The sequence below is a fragment of the Sebastes umbrosus genome, chromosome 11 (genome assembly GCF_015220745.1).
Source record: "Sebastes umbrosus isolate fSebUmb1 chromosome 11, fSebUmb1.pri, whole genome shotgun sequence".
Taxonomy (NCBI): domain Eukaryota; kingdom Metazoa; phylum Chordata; class Actinopteri; order Perciformes; family Sebastidae; genus Sebastes; species Sebastes umbrosus.
In genome coordinates, this window is record NC_051279.1 from 32,910,472 (window position 1) to 32,932,872 (window position 22,401).

A 22,401-nucleotide genomic window follows, 5' to 3' on the forward strand; every position below is an offset into this window, starting at 1 on the left:
TAGTTTGAATAAACTTATTCTATGATTGTAATTATTTTCCCATGTAACTAAAATGTCAGCACTCACCAAAACTCATATTCATTTATTTATTTAAAGAGGGATCCCCATTTGCTGATACCAATGGCACTAGCTAGTCTTCCTGGGGTCTGAAATCAAGTACATTACATTTATCACATACACACTATATACAACATCATATTTATGTTACGCTAATAAAATTCAAATTTATAAATTTCACATTCATTCACATCATCCAAAACCATTTACCCTCAGGGCCCATCATCAAGGAAAAAGAACAAAAAACCATACATGACCACCACTGGACTATCGATCAGCTGCTTCAGTAATGTGTTCTCACTGTAGATGGTATTTAATGAGGATTTGTTAGAGGATTGACGGATGTAAAGAGGGCAGCTATTCCACTGATTGACGGCACCATAAATTAGTCTTTTTTAAGGCACTCGATTTTGCCATATCATGTCATATAATGGTGTTTGAGGGTTGACACATGGCCGTCACAGAGAACAGTGTAAGATCATTTCCTCTCTCTTCCCCAGGTGTCTGCCCCTATTGATTACAGTAACCCTCCTACTGTCAAGAACCACAACGAGGTCCTGCGCTGCTTCACCTTACTGGGTACTGAAGCTCTTCAGTTGTGTTTATCTGTATGTTGAATTTGTTCTTCGTTGCCACTACATTAAATTATTCTAATTGTTAAGACAGTTGTGTAAGAAAGTCTGTTGTGGTGACAAATAGCTGAATGTTGTCCAGCAGCATCAGGCCTTTCTATGTGTTTTAGTTCTACGTAGTCACAAGAGCAGTAATGAGATCATCCATTAGTGTGTCGGACTCTGTGTCCACCACAACATAATCATATTAACTGTGACTGATGGTCTACTTCCCTCCTCTTCTCTCTTCTCTTGCTTGTCTTCCCTGTGTTTTTGCCCTTGTGTTTTTGTATTTCTGTGACAATTTCTGTATTTGACATTTTTAATTTCTTTCTTTCTCTCCACTCCTTTCCCTCTAGCTAACTCTTTCCCAGACCGGATGGTCATGTTTGTTCTTCAGAAGTTGGAGAACAGTAATGAGCGAAGCAGGATGGGCTCCCTGGCTGTCCTTCGTCACCTCATCAACTCCAGCAGTGAGAAAATACACCAAGTGACACATGCACGCCTAACTCATCTTATCTGTTACTCCACACGCATCAGCGATTGATTTGGTGCAAGTTACGTAGTCATTAAGTGTGCCCTGTATTTAGATATGCAAAGATTAATTGATTTAGTTGAAACTATTAAATATATTGCCAGCTTTTTTGGTAATCGACTAATCATTTTGAGTAATTCTTTAAGAAAAAAAAAGTAGAAGTTCTCTGATTCCAGCTTCTTAAATGTGAATATTTTCAGGTTTCTTTCCTCCTCTATGACAGTAAACTGAATATCTTTGAGTTGTGGACAAAACAAGACATTTGAGGACGTCATCTTGGGCTTTGGGAAACACTGATTGACATTTTTCAAAATAATCATTAGTTGCAGCCCTACCTGTATTATATCAAAGTTGTGTAGACTACATAATCCTCCTTTAGTTATCTGTTAATCTTTTCTTAACTGGTTATATGAGTGTGTCTTAATGTGTTATTGCAGCTTCCACAATGGAGAGTAAGAAGCTGCTAATTCTGGCCAGCATCAGACAACCGATGGCTGACCACAGCAACAAGGTAACACACATGTTGACACACAGATCTTTTCTCGTGAACATTTGTAATGTTTTTTGTTCTGATAATCATGACATTGTTTCGTGTCCCAGGTGAAGAAGCGTGTGGTGCAGGTGATCAGTGCGATGGCTCATCACGGCTACCTGGAGTTAGATGGAGGGGAGCTACTGGTTCGATTCATCGTTCAACACTGTGCCTTACCTGACACGTACCGGGTACAGCTTCTGTTGTGTTTCATCTTTTATAAGTGGATTTGTGTTGAAGTTGTCTCTCATAACTATTTTCTTCATTTATGTATATTCTTGTATATATGACTTGTGTGATTATTGAAGCTTGAGTGGTAGTTTTAGTTACTTTATGAATCTTCCTGAAAGAGAATTACTGCTCAAGTAACTTCAAGAATTTTCCATCTCATGATTAAAGGTGATGATATTCTCCAGTTTACACTATTAGTTATATTGGTTGAAATGGTCTTTCAACCCCAAAGGCGATCCATTACTGATGAGCTCTGAAAAAGGACCGGAAAAAGGAAGGTTGCCTTGGAAGGAGCCCCACGAGGGGAGGGGGGGGGTTTAGACGGAGCTCCTGAGGCGATGCTACTTTCAAATTATGCTAGCTTTCCAACATCATCGACCCTATCTTTAACAAAGCTAATAAACAAAACAAAAGTTGAAGAAAACAATTAACCAAACAAACTCATACAGCCATAACATTAGGTTAGCACAGGCATCCTGACCGGTCTGCGGCTACACAGCCCCATACGTAACAAACTGATGCACTGTGTGTTCTGACACCTTTATATCAGAACCAGCATTAACTTTTTCAGCAGTTTGAGCTCCAGCAGCTCTTCTATTGGATCGAACAACACGGGCCAGCCTTTGCTCCCCACGAGCATCAATGAGCCTCGGGTCTGACCCTGTCGCCGGTTCACCGGTTTTCCTTCCTTGGACCACTTTTGGTAGGTCCTGACCACTGCAGACCAGGAACATCCCACAAGAGCTGCAGTTCTGGAAATGCTCTGACCCAGTCGTCTAGACAGCACTATCTGGCCCTTATCAAAGTCGCTCACATCCTTACGCCGGCCCATTTTTTCTGCTTCCAACACAAAGTTCAAAGTTCAAAATGTTCACTTGCTGTCTGATATATCCCCCCACTGTCAGGTTCCATTGTAACGAGATAACCAATGTTATTCACTTCACATGTCAGTGGTCTTATTATTATGGCTGATCGGTGTATAAGGTCAATGGACAATATGGAAGATACACTCCAACCAATACATTATCAGTGCAACAGATGATGTTGTGTTTCGGTGTTTCATATCCGCTGAAGCCTTTTATAAGAAGTAGTAGACAGGGCTTGCAAATCGAGTTGTTCAAACTTGAAACCTTTTGCATCACGGGAACGTTTTGAGAGGTTAGAATATAAAACATGTATTCATGTGTGTCTGTGTGTGTCCAGCGAGGCCAGAGGCCCACAGATCCGGAGGAGGTGACTAACGAGGCGCTGAGGACGATGTGTGACAACACCCTTCACCTCCTGACCACCACTGTTGGACGACTAGCTGATGTACGTAGACCGTCTACTGTCTGACCTGTTGATTCATCTCTGTTTTCAAAGACATTTAACAGCTGATGTTGTTGCAGATGTTTCGCTGAAGTTGCATATTTATCCAGTTGTTTTCCATTGTGTGTGTTATTAGACAGATGAACATTGTTCAGAAACTTAACGTGTGTGTATATTTGGTTGTTTGTAGGTGCTGTGGCCAAAGCTGCTGTACTATCTGACCCCTTCACAGTTCAGCAACGCCACCACTCCTTTATGTAAGAGTCTGATAGTGCTGGGCAACAAGAAGAAAAGTAACCAGGAGCCTAGCTTCAACATAGACTTCACACAGGAAGGTAGGAGGGATATTTACTGACCATCTATGTGAAAGTTATCTGCTGAGTGTGTTCCGTGTTAGATATAAGTGAGTCATAAATGTCACAAATGAATCATTCAGCACTGAAATTAGCTATTTGAAAGTGATCATTCTTGTTCTATGTGATCCACCTCAAACTAAATGTGTCTCATCTTTCTCCTCCAGTCAACCTGCCCTCTCCTCAAACACTAATGGTCAGACTGCTGGTAAGTAAATCCAACTCTGACACATTTTTCAATCTCTGGTGACTTGTTTGGTGACAAACAGTGGCCACTGTGCTAATAGCATTGGCTAAACCACATTCCTTTTGTGTCTAGAGTTTAAAACAAAGACTGAACATCCAGTCTAATAACTGGCAGGAGAAACAGATTGTAATTAAGTATAATTAATGAATTGCGGCGCCTGGTTTAGACAAATTATTTGTCAGGCAGTTGTAAAGTCTCATTTTCTCTACAATGTTTCAGCCACAAACTGTGACTATTTGTATTGTTATATTAAGGTTTAGAGCTGCTCTTACTGTATATTCAACGTGGAGCAGTGATGGAAGGAGTAACACAATAATCCTACTCAAGTGGTACAGTTTACTTGGTGAAAAAAGCAAAAGGTAGTTTGTAGTTTGTAGTTTATAACATCCCTGACTGGTACCCTGGTTTGCCTGGGTGTGTTCCAGGTGAATGCAGCGTTCCCGTTCAGTAGCAGAGATCATGGAGCTCCGTCCCTCTCGCTCCTTCAAATCCTCAGCATCAACATCCACCCTAACACAGAGATCCTCTGGGAGAAAGAGATACCTCCTCTGCTTTCAATGCTAGAAGGTATGGAAATATGTGGGCCTAATCTTTTCTATGTATTTGTTTATATAAAGTAATCGCTTTGGAGGAAGCCAGGGCAGACCTTTTTTCCTTTTCATTCCTCATATACAGTAGTCTTCCTCCTCTATAGTAGAGTAGTCTGACTGTGTGTTGTCGTTGTTTCCAGAGTCAACGCCAGAGAACCTTGAGAAGAAGCACTGGGAGGAAAAGTTGCTGAAGGTGTGTGCTGTATATAATCTCATTCACATCATAACATGTCTGTGTTTTCCATTTGAATAATAATAATAGATATAAATATGACTTTTTTTCAGCCCATATTAGACAAATAATTCCCATTTATTTTTTCATTAATGGTTTAATTGTTTGTCTGTTTTGATACAGAAATATTCTAAATATCTAAACAAGCTAAAAATGTGTCTTCAGCTCTTGTCTAAAACCCTGGCTACTATTGATGATGACAAGTGGGTGTGTCAGTTGGGAGCTGAGGCAACTAGATACCTCTCCACGTATAACAACGACTTAGAGGAGAAGGTAAGTGCTTTCAACAAGCTTGTTCACCAACAAATCAAGAGCGAGATGATTGCTTTGGTTTAGTTACCAATGTTTGTCCAGTGACAGTAAATGAATGGACATAGTTTTGTGGTTTGTTGAGTTGTTAAGGCCCCACAGCAGACCTAATTTAGAGCTTCAGGTTGGTCATAATTCAACTCAAAAGGCTGACTGTGTTGAGCAGTGGTTCTCATCCTTTTCATGACCTCCTTAAACAGAGTCATGCTTCCTCATGACCTAACAGCCACACACAGAGAGGTGAACAGTTAAACCCATCATCATGAAAGAGTGAAATACGGGGACTTTATGCTGTTTATTTAACAGAAGTAAAGAAGTAAAGTAAAGATCTTGACAAATGTTATGAAAAATTAAGTGGTTGTAAATTTGGACGGTGCAAACAGTATTTCTGCTAACCTAGAACTATTTTCATGACAATCTGATGATCTTGCAACCCAGTGAGGGGAGCCAACCTGTAGGATGAGAACCTTTGACAAGAAACAGTACTTTGTTCGGTAAAGTACATATATATCAGTAATATAATCAGTATTTTTCTCTCTCTCTAGAGTTTCCTGTATCGATGTTTAGGAGTGACTCTCCAACAGTGTTTCAATAAGGAGGTGGTTAAAAAGCAGCTGCAGGAAATCCTCCTAACAGCAAGACACAATGATGCCATCGAACGAGAGGTACATACAGATCTGAAAACATCTCTCAATGATTGGACAGGTTAAAGATCTAACTTGTGTTTTCTGTCCTCTGTATCTGTCAGGGAGTTGCAATGGGCGTTGGTCTGTGTGCCAACAGCCACTTAGAGGGAACTCTGGCCAAGTTGGAAGAGTTCGGCAAGTCAGACGCCTTCAAGAAGTCACCGAGCATCTTCAACCTTCTCAAAGTACGAGGAACTTTTAGGATATATCGCAAATGAAGATCTGGTTGATATTACTATTAATGTTTAAAAACGCTTCTTCATCTCTCCTTCCTTTCCTTTCCTTTCCTTTTCTTTCCTCAGGAACGTAATGATGTTGAGGTAGAGAAGGTGAAAAGCACATTAATCTTGTGTTACGGTCAAGTGGCTCTGAACGCACCTCCAGAAAAGATAGTGACCCGCATTGATCAAGACATCCTTCGCTGCATCAGTAAACACTTCAATACCAAGGTAATGGAAATACTAACATGACTTTGTTATTACTATTAAGAGGGGATTTTCAAATAATTTGCATGCAGAGAAAAATGACACTGATGATACTGACAAACAAGAGTTACCGAACAGGAACTGATTTTCATGCAAAACTATTCCAGTTAGAGTTACAATAGTTTTCTGTATTCCAACTAAATCCAACTGGATCTGTTGTATTGTGCCACGTATGATTTGAGCCTAGTAGGCAGCTAAGTTTAAGATCTTTCCATTAATATCAGTTCAGATATTTTGTTTCAAGTGCGCTTTTCCAACGTTGCAGTTAAATGGACCCTCTGTTATCCATCAGCTTGTTCATTTAAAACAGGGCTAAATTTAAGCCAGCACTGACCCATTTACTTTGGGAATAAATGGTAAAACAAGAAAGTTGTGGTAAACATGTAGCGTCACACCTGAGTCAGCATCATATTAAACATATAGAGCCCTGTTTTCATGGCAGCGCACGGTGCACACACAGAGGAACGAGAGGCACAAACAGGTGGGAGGTTCAGTCAGATGAGGCAGCGCAAAGAGAGTTGTTGGTATTTTGGTGGAAACTGTGTCTTAGACTTTGCACTGAGAATAACAGATGTCTCATACCACGTCTGTTTCTGGCGCGACGTCTTCCTGGTGCCACTTTGGACATTTTATCTACAAGAGGAAACGGAGAGTAACAATACTGGAATAATGCTTAAAATATAAATAAAATATTTTAATTGAACACTCTCCAACCAGTAGATGTATTTAAATCAATATCAAAAAATATTGTTTAATGTTAAATTAAAATAGGTTATTGTTGTCCACAGCTGCTGTATGAAAATAAGTTCTTCTGTTCATTGAATCCCTTCAGCCATCTGAAGGCAGCGGGACACATATGTTGATAAATCTGCAGCTTTGAGAAGAACCACTGGTTACACATGGCCGTCCGCTGTGTTTAAATTGATTAAATCACATGTAAATGACGACAGGCTGCTACAAAATAACCACACACACCTTTACACACATCAGACTGTTAATAACGTTGACATAAGACGTTGGATAACAGCCGCTCATATCCTGTAGCTCGCAGCCTGCTTTCCAACTTAAACAAAAAAGAAAATCAGCTGATCATGTTTTATTCTTGAAATGCGTTCCGATTAAAACACTGTTCACATTTTAAGAGATGATGTGACCATTTAAACATGATCCAAAATAGCAGATGTGCTTGGAGACGCTCACACGGCCGGTGCGTCCTCGACCTACTGCACCGTTTGTCGTTGCATTTGCATGAGAAAAATAGGGCCCATAAACTTCTTGCAGTGTTGCAGGTAAGACGGCTGTATTTGTATGTGCACTCATGACTTTATCACCTCTATTTCATACAGGTTCTGGGGATTAAAGTAGAGACGAAGGTATTGTCACAAGAGTACAGGGGCTATATCTGGTTTTACTTACTAGTTAACTTTTCCTCTTTCCTCTCTTTCATCTGGCTCTCCTTCCTCACTCTTATTTGTATGCTATTCTGCACACTGGTGGTGATATTCACTAAAAAATCTTTACTGAAAATCTTTTAAGCCAAGAAAACACAGCTTGTTAAAATAAAGCTACTTTTTCTTTAAGCTTTTACTATGCTGCATCCTAGTTCTATTTTACAACGGTGGAGCACTAGATATTTGTGCCGGCGTCTTTAAGGCATTCATGAATGATCCATCATTAAAATGAGTTCGCTGTGGTTGTGGAGCACATGTTTTTTTGAAAATTAATTAACATTTAATACTAACTAGACCAACTGAGGTCATAATTAAAGCTGCCTAAGCGCTGAACTTGATCAGTTGTGAACAAAAACACAGACCAACACTAATGTTGACAGTAACTGTGCTCATTGTTATAAGTGAAAATGCTCTACCCAGTGAAATGTAGCTTTACGGGATGCACCACAAAAAATCTTTTTTGAGTACCAAACACCATGTAGGCTTGAAAGGTGACTGTTTAAAAGTTTGAGAACAGTGATCAGCTTTAAGTGAGTCAGTTACAATGGATTCTAGTCAATTTTTACCAAGGAAAATGATCAAAGGTATCATCTTTTACGGTCACCTTTTATATCCTGCAGGGAGTGCAGAGTGTTTGATACTCAGAGCTAGGTTCGTGGTGGGTTATTACTTTATTGCAGTACATATAGTAGTATATAAAAACATGGTTACTAGTTGGTGTTTCCAACCTTGCATCTAAAGTCTTGTGAATTTTTGAAAGCAGCTGGGATTCCCCAAAAGTCTCAGTGTTTTCCTCTGGCCCTCACTGAACCCAAATATAATGCAAAGAATTTTCAGAAATGTCTTTTGAATGACCAGCATTACTAGCAACATGCCCACTACATTACTTATGTCTGTTTAAAGGTGCAGTGTGTACGATTCGGTGGCATCTAGTGGTGTGGTTGCAGATTGCAGCCAGCTTAGTTCCCCTTCGCTCACTCCTCCCTTTCCAAGACTGCGGTAACGTGAGCCACCGAGTGCAAAACCGTGGTAACGCCGTTTGCCTCGCTCAGAGGCCAGCCATACCATAATAACACTACTTTAGGAGCAATCTCTTAGCAATCTAAGAGCCCTTCCTGGGGGCTTGGTTCTGGGCTACTGTAGAAACATTTCGGAACAACATGGAGGACTCCGTGAAGAGGACCAGCTCTCTATGTAGATATAAATGGCTCATTGTAAGCTAACGAAAACGCAACAATTCTTATTTTCAGGTGATTATACACTAATGAAAACATATCTTATTTTCTGCTATTGGATCCCCTGAAAAGTTACACACTGTTCCTTTTAAATGGGTTTGAAAGGAAAGCTTCTTGTTCAATAGACATTTTTATAATTGCTGTATTTGGCTCTTTTTATGAAGCTGGTTTACGATGCTGCATTAAATATGCGTTTGTAAGCTGTTAGCATGACTAACTGTTGTTTTTGTGTGATGCAAATAGTTTGGCAAAAATAGGGTACACCTCCACAACAAGCTTTTTAATCCCACTCAAGCTCAAGTGAAATAAGCATATCCATATGTGAAGTAATAGCTTCCCTCTTAGATCCATCTCTCTGTGATCTACACACGGTTGTCTCGTTCTCTCTCTCCCTCATTGCTAGTGGATTGTTCTTTAAATGCTCACCAATGACTCACGCTGAGTGTAAAAAGGGCTTTTATAATTTCTTGCTAAATCTTAACTGCTCTTTGTGTCTCTTCTGTCACTTCTTAGACCAGAGCCTGCAGGGGGTTTGCTGTTCAACCAATCTCTAATCTCTAATCACACAACTCTGATTTCACACTTCTCTCCATCCGTAGGCATGGAGGATCAATCTACAATACTGCTGTTGGATTGATTTGATTGATTAATGGACTGGGTCGATTGATTGCTTCATTTTTAATATTTCTGGAATGATTTTGAATTGTGTTTGCTTTCTGCTCGGTCGCTTGTAGAGTTGCATATGCTGAGCTGGGCTCCAGATGTTGTTTGCATTCCTGGCAATTTGGAAAATGCAATTATCCAATTTTCTTCATATTTAGCCTACTTTTCCTCTTGACCTGAATCTTTTGATCTGTGTATGTCCTCTTTCATTTATTCTGTTTGTCTGTCTTGTGTTGTGTGTATTTTGTCGACATGCATTCGTGCGTCTTTCCCCGTTTCAGGACCTGACTATGAAACTCAGTCTGATCCAGAGTGTCGGGCTCATAGCCAAAGCCATCAGCGAGTGTGTGAAGAAACAAGGCTACATCTTCTCTCGCAAACAGGAGCTCATCACCGTTATGCTGGTGAGTTATCAGTCATTTCAGTTTGTTAAAACAAGTCTTAAATGTGTAATTGCTGATACAACAACAGTTATTTTCCTGATCTCTCTTCCTGCTGTTATGTCTACGCTGTTCAGGATTTCATCAAGGCAGAGCCAGCTGATGCATTGAGGACTCCAGTACGCCATCTTGTGATGACAACCTGTGCCAACCTAATGTATCCTTCAGCTTCCATTACTATTGACAGGTTTCCAACAAGAAGTTCCTGATAATATTAGTCCCGGGACTACTTTTCAAGGAACTAAAAGGTTCCTTCAGCCCACTGTTATCTGCGTTTCCTGCAAAGATTGGGCAAATTACTCCACTGATGTATGAAAAAGCAACATGACATGGGATGAGCGCTGCAGGCGGTCACAGCAGTAAACACACTCTGCAGTCTGCAGTTCAGTGTACCCGTCCGTTTCATCAAAAAACATGTTGAAACAAATAGACGATTTCTTTTTACTGCTGCATATATTTACTGATGCACGTTGGATGATGTTTTTTACTCTCATTCACAGCATCTCTGCGCCGTGTCTCTTCTACCACTCGCCCTCTCAGCTCTCTCACACGATCTCTCTCTGTGTCCCCTTTTAAATGAGTCGGGCAGCAGAGCCTAACTTTACCTTTAATGTATTCAAACAAAGAAAACTGCTCTCCACTCGTGCTAACAGGGTCCTATATCAATACTAGGGACTTCCTTGTTTTATGATTGAAGCAGTACACAAGGTATAGTCGTTGAAGCAGCAGTGCCGTGTGTGTGTGTTTGGTCAATCAGCATCCCTGCAAACTCCACCCCGAAAGTTCCCGTGCTTTCAGAAAAATACTACTAAAACTAAAATGTCCTCAGAACTTAGTTTTATTTTCGAAACGCAATGAGTTCCTCAAAAGGTTCCTAGTTCAGGGGGAACGTTCCTGCGTTGGAAACGGGGCTTATGTCTACCACACAGGTTCACAAAAAGCTGTGTTATCGTTTCATTCTTGCACCGGAGGTTCTGTCATTTCTTTGACCTTCAGTGCTTCAGGCCTCTGGACCCTGCGCTGAGTGAGAACGAGAGCTTTGACCTGCTAAAGGTTTGTGTGAACAGCGTGTTTTCTCTGCCACCTGAGACTCACACTCCAGAGAAAACTAAAGAAGAAGAGACGCTGGACCCCAAGCAGAGAAAGGTGAAGTAAAGCAGACACACATACAGTGTACTTCACAAATCTGCTGTACATTTGTCCTGTGCCATCACTAATTCTAACGCTCACAACTATTGTGCAACATTTTTCAAATGCTGTCATGTTGTCAAACTAACATGTCCCGGTGAATATGTCCAGGCGTTGTACAAAGACACGTTGGCTGCATTGCAGGAGCTGCTGAGAAGTGTCCTGGCCAAAGATCCCACACCTGATGGCCTGCAGAGTGTCTTCAAGGTGAAGCGTCCTGTTTCACACTAATCAGCTCTTCTCATCTTTAGCTAAACATAAAGTATTAAGTATTAGAAATATGTGTATCATTGCATTATTCTGCTGTTCTCTAATTCTGAATTTAAAGAAACTGAGGAGTTCATAATGTGGCAGCTCTTGTCATCACGTCAGCACATTGCTGAACGATAGCAAATTATTAATTACAGATGATTGCTTTATTTAGAATCATTCACTCTATAGCTTAACAAAATGGTGCTTTCAAACGTATTAACCAAGTTGGTATCATAGCCGAACAAGTGATGTCTGTAAGTGTTTGGCTACCTCTGAGGCTCTATTAGTAGTCCTGCTAGCTATGACCAAATCCCACCACTTTCTCTTGTGTGTCTACCGTCCTTTACCCCCTCGACCTGTCTTTCAGCTGTCTAATTAAAAAGAATAATTGGCTTCAGTGAACTGCTGTACATCAAGCAGTAACTGTCCCGGCTGTGTTACTCTGCAGCACATGATTTATATTATTATTCTCCTCCTGTGCAGCACATCGAGTCATGGTTGAGCTCCGGACAGGACCACGAGAGAGAGAGAGCTGTCACAGCTACTGCTCACATGTTGGCTTACTACCTGGATAACCTGACTGTCAAGGTACACACACACACACACACACACACACACACACCCTGAACACACCACAGATGGTAGTTTTGAAAATGGTCCTGAAAACTATGGGTGTATAATTTTTGTTACTCCTTCAAACTCAATCAATGATTCAAAGTATTATGTATTATATTTATATTATTATTTGTCTTAAAAAACTGACATTTTGTGCCTTTCCTTTCTTTTATTTCTGTGCATCTTTGTGCAGAACATGGTGTCTTTCCACAACCTTGGAGCTCTGCTGGGTCGACTGTCTCCGCGATGTGCGGACCCTCACCCTGCTGTACGCACTGCTGCTGTGGACTGTATATACTCACTGCTCTACATACAGCTACGCTATGAAGGTACAGACACACAGAGCCCTGGCCTCTTACAGTACCTTTATCATTTTACTTTGTTATTTGCAGTCACTTAAGTAAGAGATAATGTACAGCGAGCCGGTCATTGTTGTGAAAGAATCCCCGACAGGGCGATACTGCACCCCGACGTGCAGCGGAGGCTACTATTACACGGCTACTTACTTAAGAAATCAATATTTTGACACAAAAACGGTCCACCAGAGTCCGACGTCTGAACTGCACCCATAGCAACGGTCTGTTTTACATAACAACTGTCTGTTATAGATAAATTACAGACCGCAGAACACTGTGATTGACCAATCAGAATCCAGTATTCAACACAGCCCTGTAATAATAATAATCATTAAAATAATTGTTATTTCTCACTCAACCTACGTAGTCCAACTTTAACGTCAAGTGTTGATGTTGTATGTACAAGGACTAGTTTTTGTACAGCTTGCTGTTTTGACTCTTTGTGTGCAGGTTTCTCTCTAGATTATAAGGATGAAGGTGTGGACAGTCTGTTGCCCTTAAAGGAGCGATTAGATAACCCGGACCACTCAGTTCTATATAAGACCTGCTCCGACCTCACCAAGGTACACTTTATACCACTCTGCAAGACTGACATCAAAATCTATTACATGCATTGAATCCTTTTGTTTCCTTTCCCTTTAGTATGGCACTCAATGACAAACCATTATGTTGTTTTTATGTCGTATCCCATCCAGTAAAACTGTGTAATTGCATTTTTCCTGTGTGTGTGTGTTTGTGTGTGTGTGTGTGTGTCAGGTGATGAGTAAGCGTCTGCCTCAGCAGCAGCTGACGACGTTGGTGTTCATGTTGTTTGAAGGGCTGGTCGACAGTCAGGCAAACTGCTGCAGAGCCTCATCTGTCATCCTAAATACTCTGCTGAAGAACAGAGGAGGAGGACTGCAAGAGCTGGTAGTACACACACACGCAAACACACACACACAGCCCTTTGTTGCAACTGCTGATTAATTCAATTATGTGACACACACACACATCTGGAATACCAAACACAGTGCTTGTTTGAATGTTAGGTCCCAGAGATGCTGGAGGTGCTACATGTGCGTCTGCAGAACATCACAGAGGAGCAGGTACCAACACACATCACCACAGATATTTATTATTCAATAGCTTTTTTGTTATTCTTATTCTGTTTTGAATAACCAAAACATACAGACTTGAGTCACCCTGTTGTGGCGTATTTTGCAATAATGACCTCCTCATTGTGTAATTATATCTTACATAACCATCTGAAAGACCTGTTTCCTTGTACCTGTGTTTAGGTGAGAGTGGCGGTGGGACAGACGGTACTAATCCTGGCTTCTCAGCATCTACAGACTGTTATCAATGCACTAGTCAACCAACCACTTCCTTTTGACAGGTATATATAAAAACGTATAATTATATAAACTACCTCAGCATAGCGTCAATGAAAGACGCTTAAACATGAAGTTTTTTCTTCTCGTCTCTCTGACCAGCTGGACCAGTGAGATGTGGATGGCTTTGGGAGCAGACCCCATCGTAGCCAATCAGATCATTGAGATGGTGATGGAGAAGCTTCTCATCATGGCGCCCTACGTAGACCAGAGGGACTCGATGATCAGAGGAGGGACAACGAAGGTGGCCACCAATCAGCCACTGGCTGTAAGTCACAAACACTCACAGACATGTCATTGACTGTATTAAGTTCTAGATAAAGATTATGATATTCCTTTAATGATTGCTTTTAGGTTGTAGGATGACTAGGATCTTCAGTTTTATGTCAACAAGGTACTGTTGTTGAATGTGGTAGTTTTACAATTGATCAGTAGCCATTTTCTTAATTTACACAATGTCTACATAGCCTGCACAGCGAAAGCAGCAGCAGCTTTAGTTCTATGTCTACATATAGTTCAGTGTCTACACAGGATGTGTTCAGGGATGGTATTGGGAGTAGGTCACCTGCATTTTGACAGCGTTAAGAGCCCACTAGACAAGCACTCTAGTTACACACGTAAAATGGTTGCGGTTGCACGAGTATATCACAAGTGAAAAGTGAGCCTTTACGTGGCCTGTTTCAACAGCTGTATTCATTAAAATCAACACACATCTACAGGCTGCCTTGTCATGTGACCACTAAATGTCTATATCTGTAGATTATGTAACAGACATTGATTATTAAGTGCTTTACATAAACTAAATATAAAACAATAAGAAACAGCAAATAACTCAGATATAATCTGGATTATTTTAAAATCAATCCTGTTAATCTCTATTGGCCGTCCTGCTCTGTAAACATCGGACATTGAACAACCCGGATCGTTCGACCACTAATTCAAATAGAAACAGATCATATCGTGCCCAGCTCTCCTCACCTGGGCAGCAGCAGCTCCACAAACAGAACCTGCCGAAGAGGATGATTGTTACGTGTTAACATGTGCATGTGTTTGTGTCTGTTCTTTGTTTCCAGATGACATGCGGCCTAAAAGAACTGTTATTAAATGGCCAGAGTCAGGAGCCGGCAGTCAGTCTGTTTCCTCAGCTCTTCTCCTGTCTCACCGTCCGACTGGGAGCAAGCGTCGGGGTCTCGGCACCGAGGGACAACAACACTAAACACGCTGCCTCCATCCATGTAGCAGGGTCGGCATCTTCTTCTCTTTATAACTAGTACAGCCTAGATGAGACGCCTACAAAGCTTAGCTCTATAAACCTTTAATTTCAGGTGCGTCTTTGTGAGCTAACTTTTGGTGTAATTCTTTTTTGTGATTCAGAGTTGCAGCTGATGCTCTGCGAATCTTGTTAGCACGGGCCCAGTTAGACGAGGTGATGAAAAGACTGGATGAAGATAAAGCCTGGGACGCAATGAAGGAACAGAATACACACGCTACTGGAATTACACTACTGGCAAGGTACGTATACACACACTCAGCTGGGTGGGTTCAGTGTGAGATCACACCAGATAAATGCTGATAATGTCCAGTAAACTTGTAGCTGGAAGTTTCAACACATTTCTGCCAAACTGCTCATCAATATTGATGTGAAATAAGTAACTTGTTTCCGTCTTTCATAACTAGTGAATATGTGTGTAAATGACTAATCTCTTCTGTATATAAAGCCGGTGTAAATGTGGGTATGCTTGTCTTGTCTAAAGGGCAATGGCTAAGCATGCTGGTCCCAGGTTGCCCGCCATTGTGGAGAGTCTGTGTCCGTCCTTGAACAACATCTACGAATGCCAAAGAATCACCGTCACTGCTTTCTTCTCTGAGGTGATTCACCATGGAATATTGCACCATATTTAGTTTTTAGTTTTTCCATGTTTGGAGGTGGGGGGGGCAGTGTTTCATTGGCCTAAGTGAAATGAACAATAAATTCCCCAATTTGTTGCCATCATATCAAAATTACTAGTGACCTTTTTCGTGTGCCTAACTGTCATTTAAGTGACATAATGTATGAAAACAAAATGCCATGAGATAATAAAGAATATCGATCATCTTTTATTGACCAACAGATGGAGAACATGAATAACCTGACCTCTCGCTCTCGCTCTCGCTCTCGCTCTCGCTCTCGCTCTCTCTCTCTCGCTCCCTCTCTCCCTCTCCCTCCCCCCCAGCTCTTAAACCATCATGTGGTGACGGAGTTAATGTTGATAGATGTGTTGATGAACAACATGATGGAGAGGATATCAGATCCCTGTTGCACTGTGCGCATGTTGGCTGTGAGGGGGCTGGGCAATATAGCCGTAGGATCACCTGAAAAGGTACAACACACACACACAAGAACACACACTCTGTGCTACCATCTATACAAACTAAATGATGGATACGATTTTTGTGGGATCTTTGGGACACACCTTTCATCTCTTCTTCCCTCTCCCACCAGGTGAATAAATATGCCAAGGAGCTGCTGGCAGCCATGAGTTCAGGCATGGAGGAGAAAGACGATCCAGGTACATTTCTAATGACAGTAGAAGTAAAGTTACAGTAATCTGTAGTCTGGGGTTTCACCTTCTTTCACCACATCTATCATGTTTGTCATACAACATGTTCAGCCTCTCGTGCTGGATTGGTTGACATTAGTAGACATGCTCGTTTTCATTTCTGGCCTCTGGTCCTCCTGCAGGTAAGCTGATTACCCTCGAGGCCATGTCGGGTCTTTCAAAAGTTCTCCTCTATCTGGACAAGAAGAACGTCCACTTATTAGTGGTCTACATCTTCATGAAGATCAAACCTTTCTTGGAAAGTGTAAGTTTCCTTTAGATCCTTCAACATGTTGCATAATGTTATAAATTGTACGATAACTCTCATAAGTATCAACATTTGCGTATTTCATATTTATAGTTCTGGAGTTATTTTGTTAGTTATTATTTAATACAACATACAGTATGTAGTGTCTTTTAATTACTCAGAGCCACACACAGACGCGTCTAACGCTAACGGTACCTTGTGGCTCATCCAGGAGAACGATGAGATCCGCTGTGCTTCCATCCATCTAATGGGAAACCTGTCCAAGTTTGGCTCAGGAGAGGCGGTGTTCAAAGACCAGATCCACAATGTTCTGGTCAGCCTGCTGTTACACCTGGTCGACCCAAACCCACAGGTGGTCAAGGTACGGTAGGAAATATGCATACACACACATAAACTTTCAAAACCGCTTTTTACTGAATTTATTAAAGCTTGAACCCCCAGGGCAAACTGCCACAGTTTTATATTAATATGGATGTTGTTTCTGCATCTGTCCAGGCGTGTAAGTATTCGATGCGAGTGTGTGCTCCTGTGGTGGGATCAGAGCAGATCACAGCCATGTTTCAGAACCACCTGCACGACGGCAAGAGCTTGCACTACGGAGAGTTCATCAATGACCTCACCAAGTACCTGGTGAGACATGCACAGTCAAATATAAGCATGGCTGAATAAGATGAGCAGCTTCTTATAAAGTAGGGCTGTTCACTCTTAGTCGACTAATCAGCAGTTTTGGTTTTAGTCATCTAAGATTTCTTTAGTCAATAATTCGTTTTTTTTAATGCCTTTTCATGCTGAATGACTTTGTTTCAAAAAAATGTAAGAGAACATCTCTGGTAAACACAAGATTTAAAGTGGTGCTTTTCTGTGAGAAACTCAAAGTTTTATAGATCTGTTGATTAAATCAACTGATCTGACGGCCCTAAATGCTTTTCTGTTGCTATTTTCATCAAAATTGAGAAACAAAGCTATGGAAGTCTAAGCAAAAAAAGTTCAAACTAGTTATACATTTTCTGGCTGTAAGGGACCAGTGTGAAACATTTAGAGGGATCTAAGCAGAGATGGAATATAATATTAATTAAAGCTGCAAGCAGCGATGAACGGGCCCTCGCCCCCGCAGGCACGTCTGGGGAACGCGCACGTCGGGGTACCCGCTGTCGTTCATTCCCGTGAAAGTCGGAAACTGCACGCAACAGTTAGAGTGAATTTTCTACTTGGAGCATGTGGCGCTGGAAATGAACTGTGAGAACGTGGGGCGTCCTTTAAAGCACTTCTATGAGGGTGGCTGGCAGTATACGATCATTTCCTGTTGTCAGTAGGTGGCGCTATGACTTTCACTCATAATACCACGTATATGTCTTCAGGCCAAGACTCTTATAAAACATGTCAAATTTGGGGAAGATTGGACAATGTATAGTCAATTTACTACAACTTCCTGTTGCCAGTAGGGGGCGCTATGACTTTCACGCATAATACCATATATATGTCTTCAGGACGGGTCTCTTATAAAATATGTCAAATTTGGGGAAGATTGGCAAATGTATATACAATTTACAACAATTTCCTGTTTCCTGTAGGGGGCGCTATGACTTTCACTCATAATGTTACATATATGTCTTCAGGGCTGGACTATTATCCAGCTTGTGAAGTTTGGGGCAGATCGGACTATGTAAAGTCAAGTTACAACAGCATCCTGTGTCATGGCGAAACATCAGAATTCGCCGCGCCGCCACAACAACGCCGTTTAGCATAAATACAAAAGCTTCGCAATTTAGCATCATGAAGGTGTTGAGATTCTGCTGCCCGACTTTGAGATGGATCGCTTGTATCCTCTAGGAGGAGTATCGCAAAGTTCCATACCTAAAAAGAGACAAAATGGCGTCTTTGCACATGACGTATGACATCACCGTTCGAGCGATCAAATATTTCTTCGCAATTTAGCATCACGGTAGTTTGAGGGTTATACCACCCAAATTTGACGCGGATCCGATAAACTCTCTAGGAGGAGTTCGTAAAAGTATGCATAAAATACATGAAAAACGCACAAAATCCAATACGGCCGACTTCCGGTTGGGCGGAGCTAATGAAACCCAATTAGGAATATGTTTCAAATGATGAGTGGGATATGCATACCAAATTTCATGAATATAGGATCAACTTTGACCAAACTACGGCCTTCCACGCGTTAGGGGGCGCTAGAGAGCGGGCTAAATGCACTGAACCTAATGGCTGTACATTTACATAAAGTTCAGAGGTGTCAATCATTTTGCCAAGTTTCATGCGTTTCCGAGTACCTAAAGGTATGTTCCATATCTAAAAGACATAAGGGGGCGCTAGAGAGCCAACGTTCCACGCCCATGCAAAATCTTACCACTAAAATAAAGTAATTACTAGTTTGGATGTGCGTGTAAAGTTTCATAATTTTTTGTGCATCCTAAAGTCTTCAAACATGTGTTCGTAAATTTTAAAATCACGCAGGAAGTCCAACATGGCTGACTTCCTGTTCGCCAAAAAAATCTGCAAAATATTTAATCCAGGTATGAGGGCGTGAGTTATGACATACTTGAATTTCGTGAAGATCGAAGAAACTTTCTCTGAAAAACTGCCTACATTAGGGGGCGCTATCTCGCCCCCTGGAGACACCCGAGCCGGGTCACAACAGAACATTGAATTTCGCGCCACTTCTGACGCATATTCCACTTTTGGTGAGTTTTTGGGGATGGGAAAGGTCCCAAAAACGCAATCTCCGGGCAGAAAAATAATAATAACAACAATAATCCTTAGAAAAACAATAGGTTTCCTCGCACTTTCGTGCCAGGACACCGTTGGGGTCCTGGCACTTTCGTGCTCGGGCCCTAATAAATATGTTTACATTAGTGTTTGGTTACCTTAGAATGAGCCGTTTATATCTAGAGAGATATAGAATCCGCCATGTTGCAACACCATGTTTCTACAGTAGCCCAGAACGGACAAACCAAACACTAACTTTCCTGCTTGGGCCAGAGTCGATAACGTTACTCGCTCCCGTCGCCACCACTCTTTCTCTCTTGCTTCACCACTCACTTCCCTCGTACACACACACTCTACACACTGGCTTTGCTCCAAATGATCTAGCTACTCTTACAACGAACGCCTCTAGAGAGCGCCGTTTTCGTTTTTGTGTTGGCCACCGTAGTTCTCCAACACGCTTGGCACACGGGAGAGGCTTTGGTTGGTTGCATGTGAAACCTTACCGCTAGATACCGCAGTTTTGGTCGTACAGTACACACTGTTCCTTTAACACAAAGTGTATTTCAGGACCAACCTCACAGATTCTTCTGCGAAGCCAGAATAGATGATATTGTTGAACTACATAATAGATGGTTCTTCATGTTTGATGTTCAGTGGATGTTGTTTTGTGGTTCATAGATTCAGGACTTTCCAGGCATGCTGAACTTTTATCACATCTCAGTGATCCAGTTCTTCAAGAGCAACTGGGCAGAAGTCAGAGCAGGAGCTGCCATGTTTATAGGTACGACTGCAACACTCTGAAACCTTGATCCACGTCATCAATATTAATATCTAATACCAGTAGAGCTATAAATATATATATATATATAAATATTAAATTAATCGAAAACTATTTTAGTAGTAGAGTCATTTTTTAAGTATAAAAAAAAAATCTAAATCCTCTGATTGCAGCTTCTTAAATGTGACTATTTTCTGGTTTCTTTCCTCCTCTATGACAGTAAACTGAATATCTTTGAGTTGAGGACAAAACAGGACATTTGAGGACATCATCTTGGGCTTTGGGAAACACTGATTTACATTTTCTGTCATTTTATAGACCAAACATCTAATCGAGACAAAGACAATAATCGTTAGTTGCAGCCTTAAAAAACCAGTGACCCTGAGGGGATGTATGGATCAGTGTGTTCCGCCTGTATATGATGTGACCTGATTATAAGGTGTGTGTGTGTGTGTGTGTGTGTTTTCAGGGTTCCTGCTGGGGAATCTTCCAGAGGAGCATTTCTCCCACCTCAACATGGCCACCATCACCAAAGGTGATTCACAGCACAACATTCAACAATGTTAACTCATTGTGTTGGTCGTCTGTGTGTGTGTTCATCCTCAGGTTAAGTGTTGACTGTGTGTGTGTGTGTTCATCCTCATGTTTAGTGTTGACTGTGTGTGTGTTCATCCTCAGGTTTAGTGTTGACTGTGTGTGTGTTCATCCTCATGTTTAGTGTTGACTGTGTGTGTGTTCATCCTCAGGTTTAGTGTTGACTGTGTGTGTGTTCATCCTCATGTTTAGTGTTGACTGTGTGTGTTCATCCTCAGGTTTAGTGTTGACTGTGTGTGTGTGTTCATCCTCAGGTTTAGTGTTGACTGTGTGTGTGTTCATCCTCATGTTTAGTGTTGACTGTTTGTGTGTGTGTGTGTGTGTTCATCCTCATGTTTAGTGTTGACTGTGTGTGTGTGTGTGTGTTCATCCTCAGGTTTAGTGTTGACTGTGTGTGTGTTCATCCTCAGGTTTAGTGTTGACTGTTTGTGTGTGTGTGTGTGTGTGTTCATCCTCATGTTTAGTGTTGACTGTGTGTGTGTGTGTGTGTGTGTTCCTCCTCAGGTTTAGTGTTGACTGTGTGTGTGTTCATCCTCAGGTTTAGTGTTGACTGTGTGTGTGTTCATCCTCAGGTTTAGTGCTGCTGCTCAGAGATCCAGATCCTGTTGTGAGAGTGAAGGCTGCTGAGGCCATGGGACATTTCCACTGACACACAAAGACCTGCATACACATCTCAATGTTTCCATCATAGAAAACAGAAAAGTAGTAGTTATTATTAAGCCTGCAGTTTACTAAAACATTCAGATTCCACCATTTAAATGTCATTATAACAGAATCCAAATAACGCATCTGCAACCTTCATTAAAACCAAAAACAGGGACCAAAGCAGGAACAGAACAGAAGCCAAACTATCAGATTTACCAATGTTTCGAATCCTACAAACACCGATAATAAATATTCCTACGCACAAATGCACATATATTTAGCCGTTAGCAGCTTCTTTTGACTCTCAACTATGGTACTTGAGAGGAAGTGTTAATTCTTAGCTATATTTCAGTGACCAAAGACTGTGTTGTTCTGTACAGATCGGGTTGTCTGTTGTGTTTCGTGCTCTGTCAGTGACACTACCAGAGATATATACTGTGTTCTATCAGTGAGATATACCATGCTCCGAGACGTCTCTAATGCAATGGTTAAAAACACATTTGAACTTCAGTAAAAAAGTTTTTTTAGAATAAATGTAGTTTCTTCAAATATTACGTTAAAATATGACAGTAATGCACATTTAAAGTACGTGACAACGGTTCCACGTGACTCTGGCTGGGAGCTGAAGTGTGTGTGTGTGTGTGTGTGTGTGTGAAGTCAGACCAGCATTTCATGAAAGTGTTGTGGGGATGTTGGTTTTAGTTTCAGACGATCTCTGTTAGAGAGAGTTCAATGAAGTGGGCTTTGTTTGAGTGTCCTTCTGATTAACACGGTGTCCTTGTTTTCATTAATCAGCTCTGAGCTTTATCCCCGCCGTCCATGAAGATCTGATGAAACATTTTAGGTCAGTTACATGCACGGTACACCATGAGGAAACTAACGTGAAGTCTAAATAATAATAGTATAATAACGTCTAAAAATGCTGAATGCACAAGAACTACAGCAGGACTTCACATTGTTTAGTAGTTGTGTGTAAAGTTGAAAGCAAACCGGATGGTTACGGTCTCGTCGCTGTCTCCAGTAGATCATCGAGCGCTCTTTGTCCAATCAGCCAGCAATAACTAGTC

The 22,401-nt window shown here is 41.3% G+C and overlaps 1 protein-coding gene across 2 annotated transcripts in view; it reads left to right on the forward strand.

Annotated features, from left to right (window-relative positions):
• The window catches only part of mroh1 (maestro heat-like repeat family member 1), a 35,456-nt gene extending 13,950 nt beyond the window's left edge, over positions 1-21,506 (forward strand). The window contains exons 10-45 of one of the 2 annotated variants that reach the window (XM_037784612.1): positions 558-636; positions 1,028-1,141; positions 1,641-1,714; positions 1,804-1,926; positions 3,170-3,277; positions 3,465-3,609; positions 3,795-3,835; positions 4,300-4,441; positions 4,605-4,657; positions 4,862-4,969; positions 5,551-5,670; positions 5,754-5,876; positions 5,994-6,140; positions 7,523-7,549; positions 9,807-9,929; positions 10,043-10,122; positions 10,970-11,111; positions 11,265-11,360; positions 11,889-11,993; positions 12,214-12,349; positions 12,827-12,939; positions 13,133-13,285; positions 13,405-13,461; positions 13,654-13,751; positions 13,849-14,014; positions 14,820-14,989; positions 15,121-15,258; positions 15,501-15,615; positions 15,960-16,106; positions 16,229-16,295; positions 16,469-16,590; positions 16,805-16,954; positions 17,089-17,223; positions 19,996-20,098; positions 20,565-20,630; positions 21,262-21,506. In XM_037784612.1, the coding sequence (XP_037640540.1) occupies positions 558-636; positions 1,028-1,141; positions 1,641-1,714; positions 1,804-1,926; positions 3,170-3,277; positions 3,465-3,609; positions 3,795-3,835; positions 4,300-4,441; positions 4,605-4,657; positions 4,862-4,969; positions 5,551-5,670; positions 5,754-5,876; positions 5,994-6,140; positions 7,523-7,549; positions 9,807-9,929; positions 10,043-10,122; positions 10,970-11,111; positions 11,265-11,360; positions 11,889-11,993; positions 12,214-12,349; positions 12,827-12,939; positions 13,133-13,285; positions 13,405-13,461; positions 13,654-13,751; positions 13,849-14,014; positions 14,820-14,989; positions 15,121-15,258; positions 15,501-15,615; positions 15,960-16,106; positions 16,229-16,295; positions 16,469-16,590; positions 16,805-16,954; positions 17,089-17,223; positions 19,996-20,098; positions 20,565-20,630; positions 21,262-21,338 (3,963 nt within the window). In that variant the 3' untranslated portion in view covers positions 21,339-21,506. The remainder of the gene's footprint in view (positions 1-557; positions 637-1,027; positions 1,142-1,640; positions 1,715-1,803; positions 1,927-3,169; positions 3,278-3,464; positions 3,610-3,794; positions 3,836-4,299; positions 4,442-4,604; positions 4,658-4,861; positions 4,970-5,550; positions 5,671-5,753; positions 5,877-5,993; positions 6,141-7,522; positions 7,550-9,806; positions 9,930-10,042; positions 10,123-10,969; positions 11,112-11,264; positions 11,361-11,888; positions 11,994-12,213; positions 12,350-12,826; positions 12,940-13,132; positions 13,286-13,404; positions 13,462-13,653; positions 13,752-13,848; positions 14,015-14,819; positions 14,990-15,120; positions 15,259-15,500; positions 15,616-15,959; positions 16,107-16,228; positions 16,296-16,468; positions 16,591-16,804; positions 16,955-17,088; positions 17,224-19,995; positions 20,099-20,564; positions 20,631-21,261) is intronic. The other variant, XM_037784613.1, reaches the window with a different exon arrangement.
• Positions 21,507-22,401: the final 895 nt, after the last annotated feature.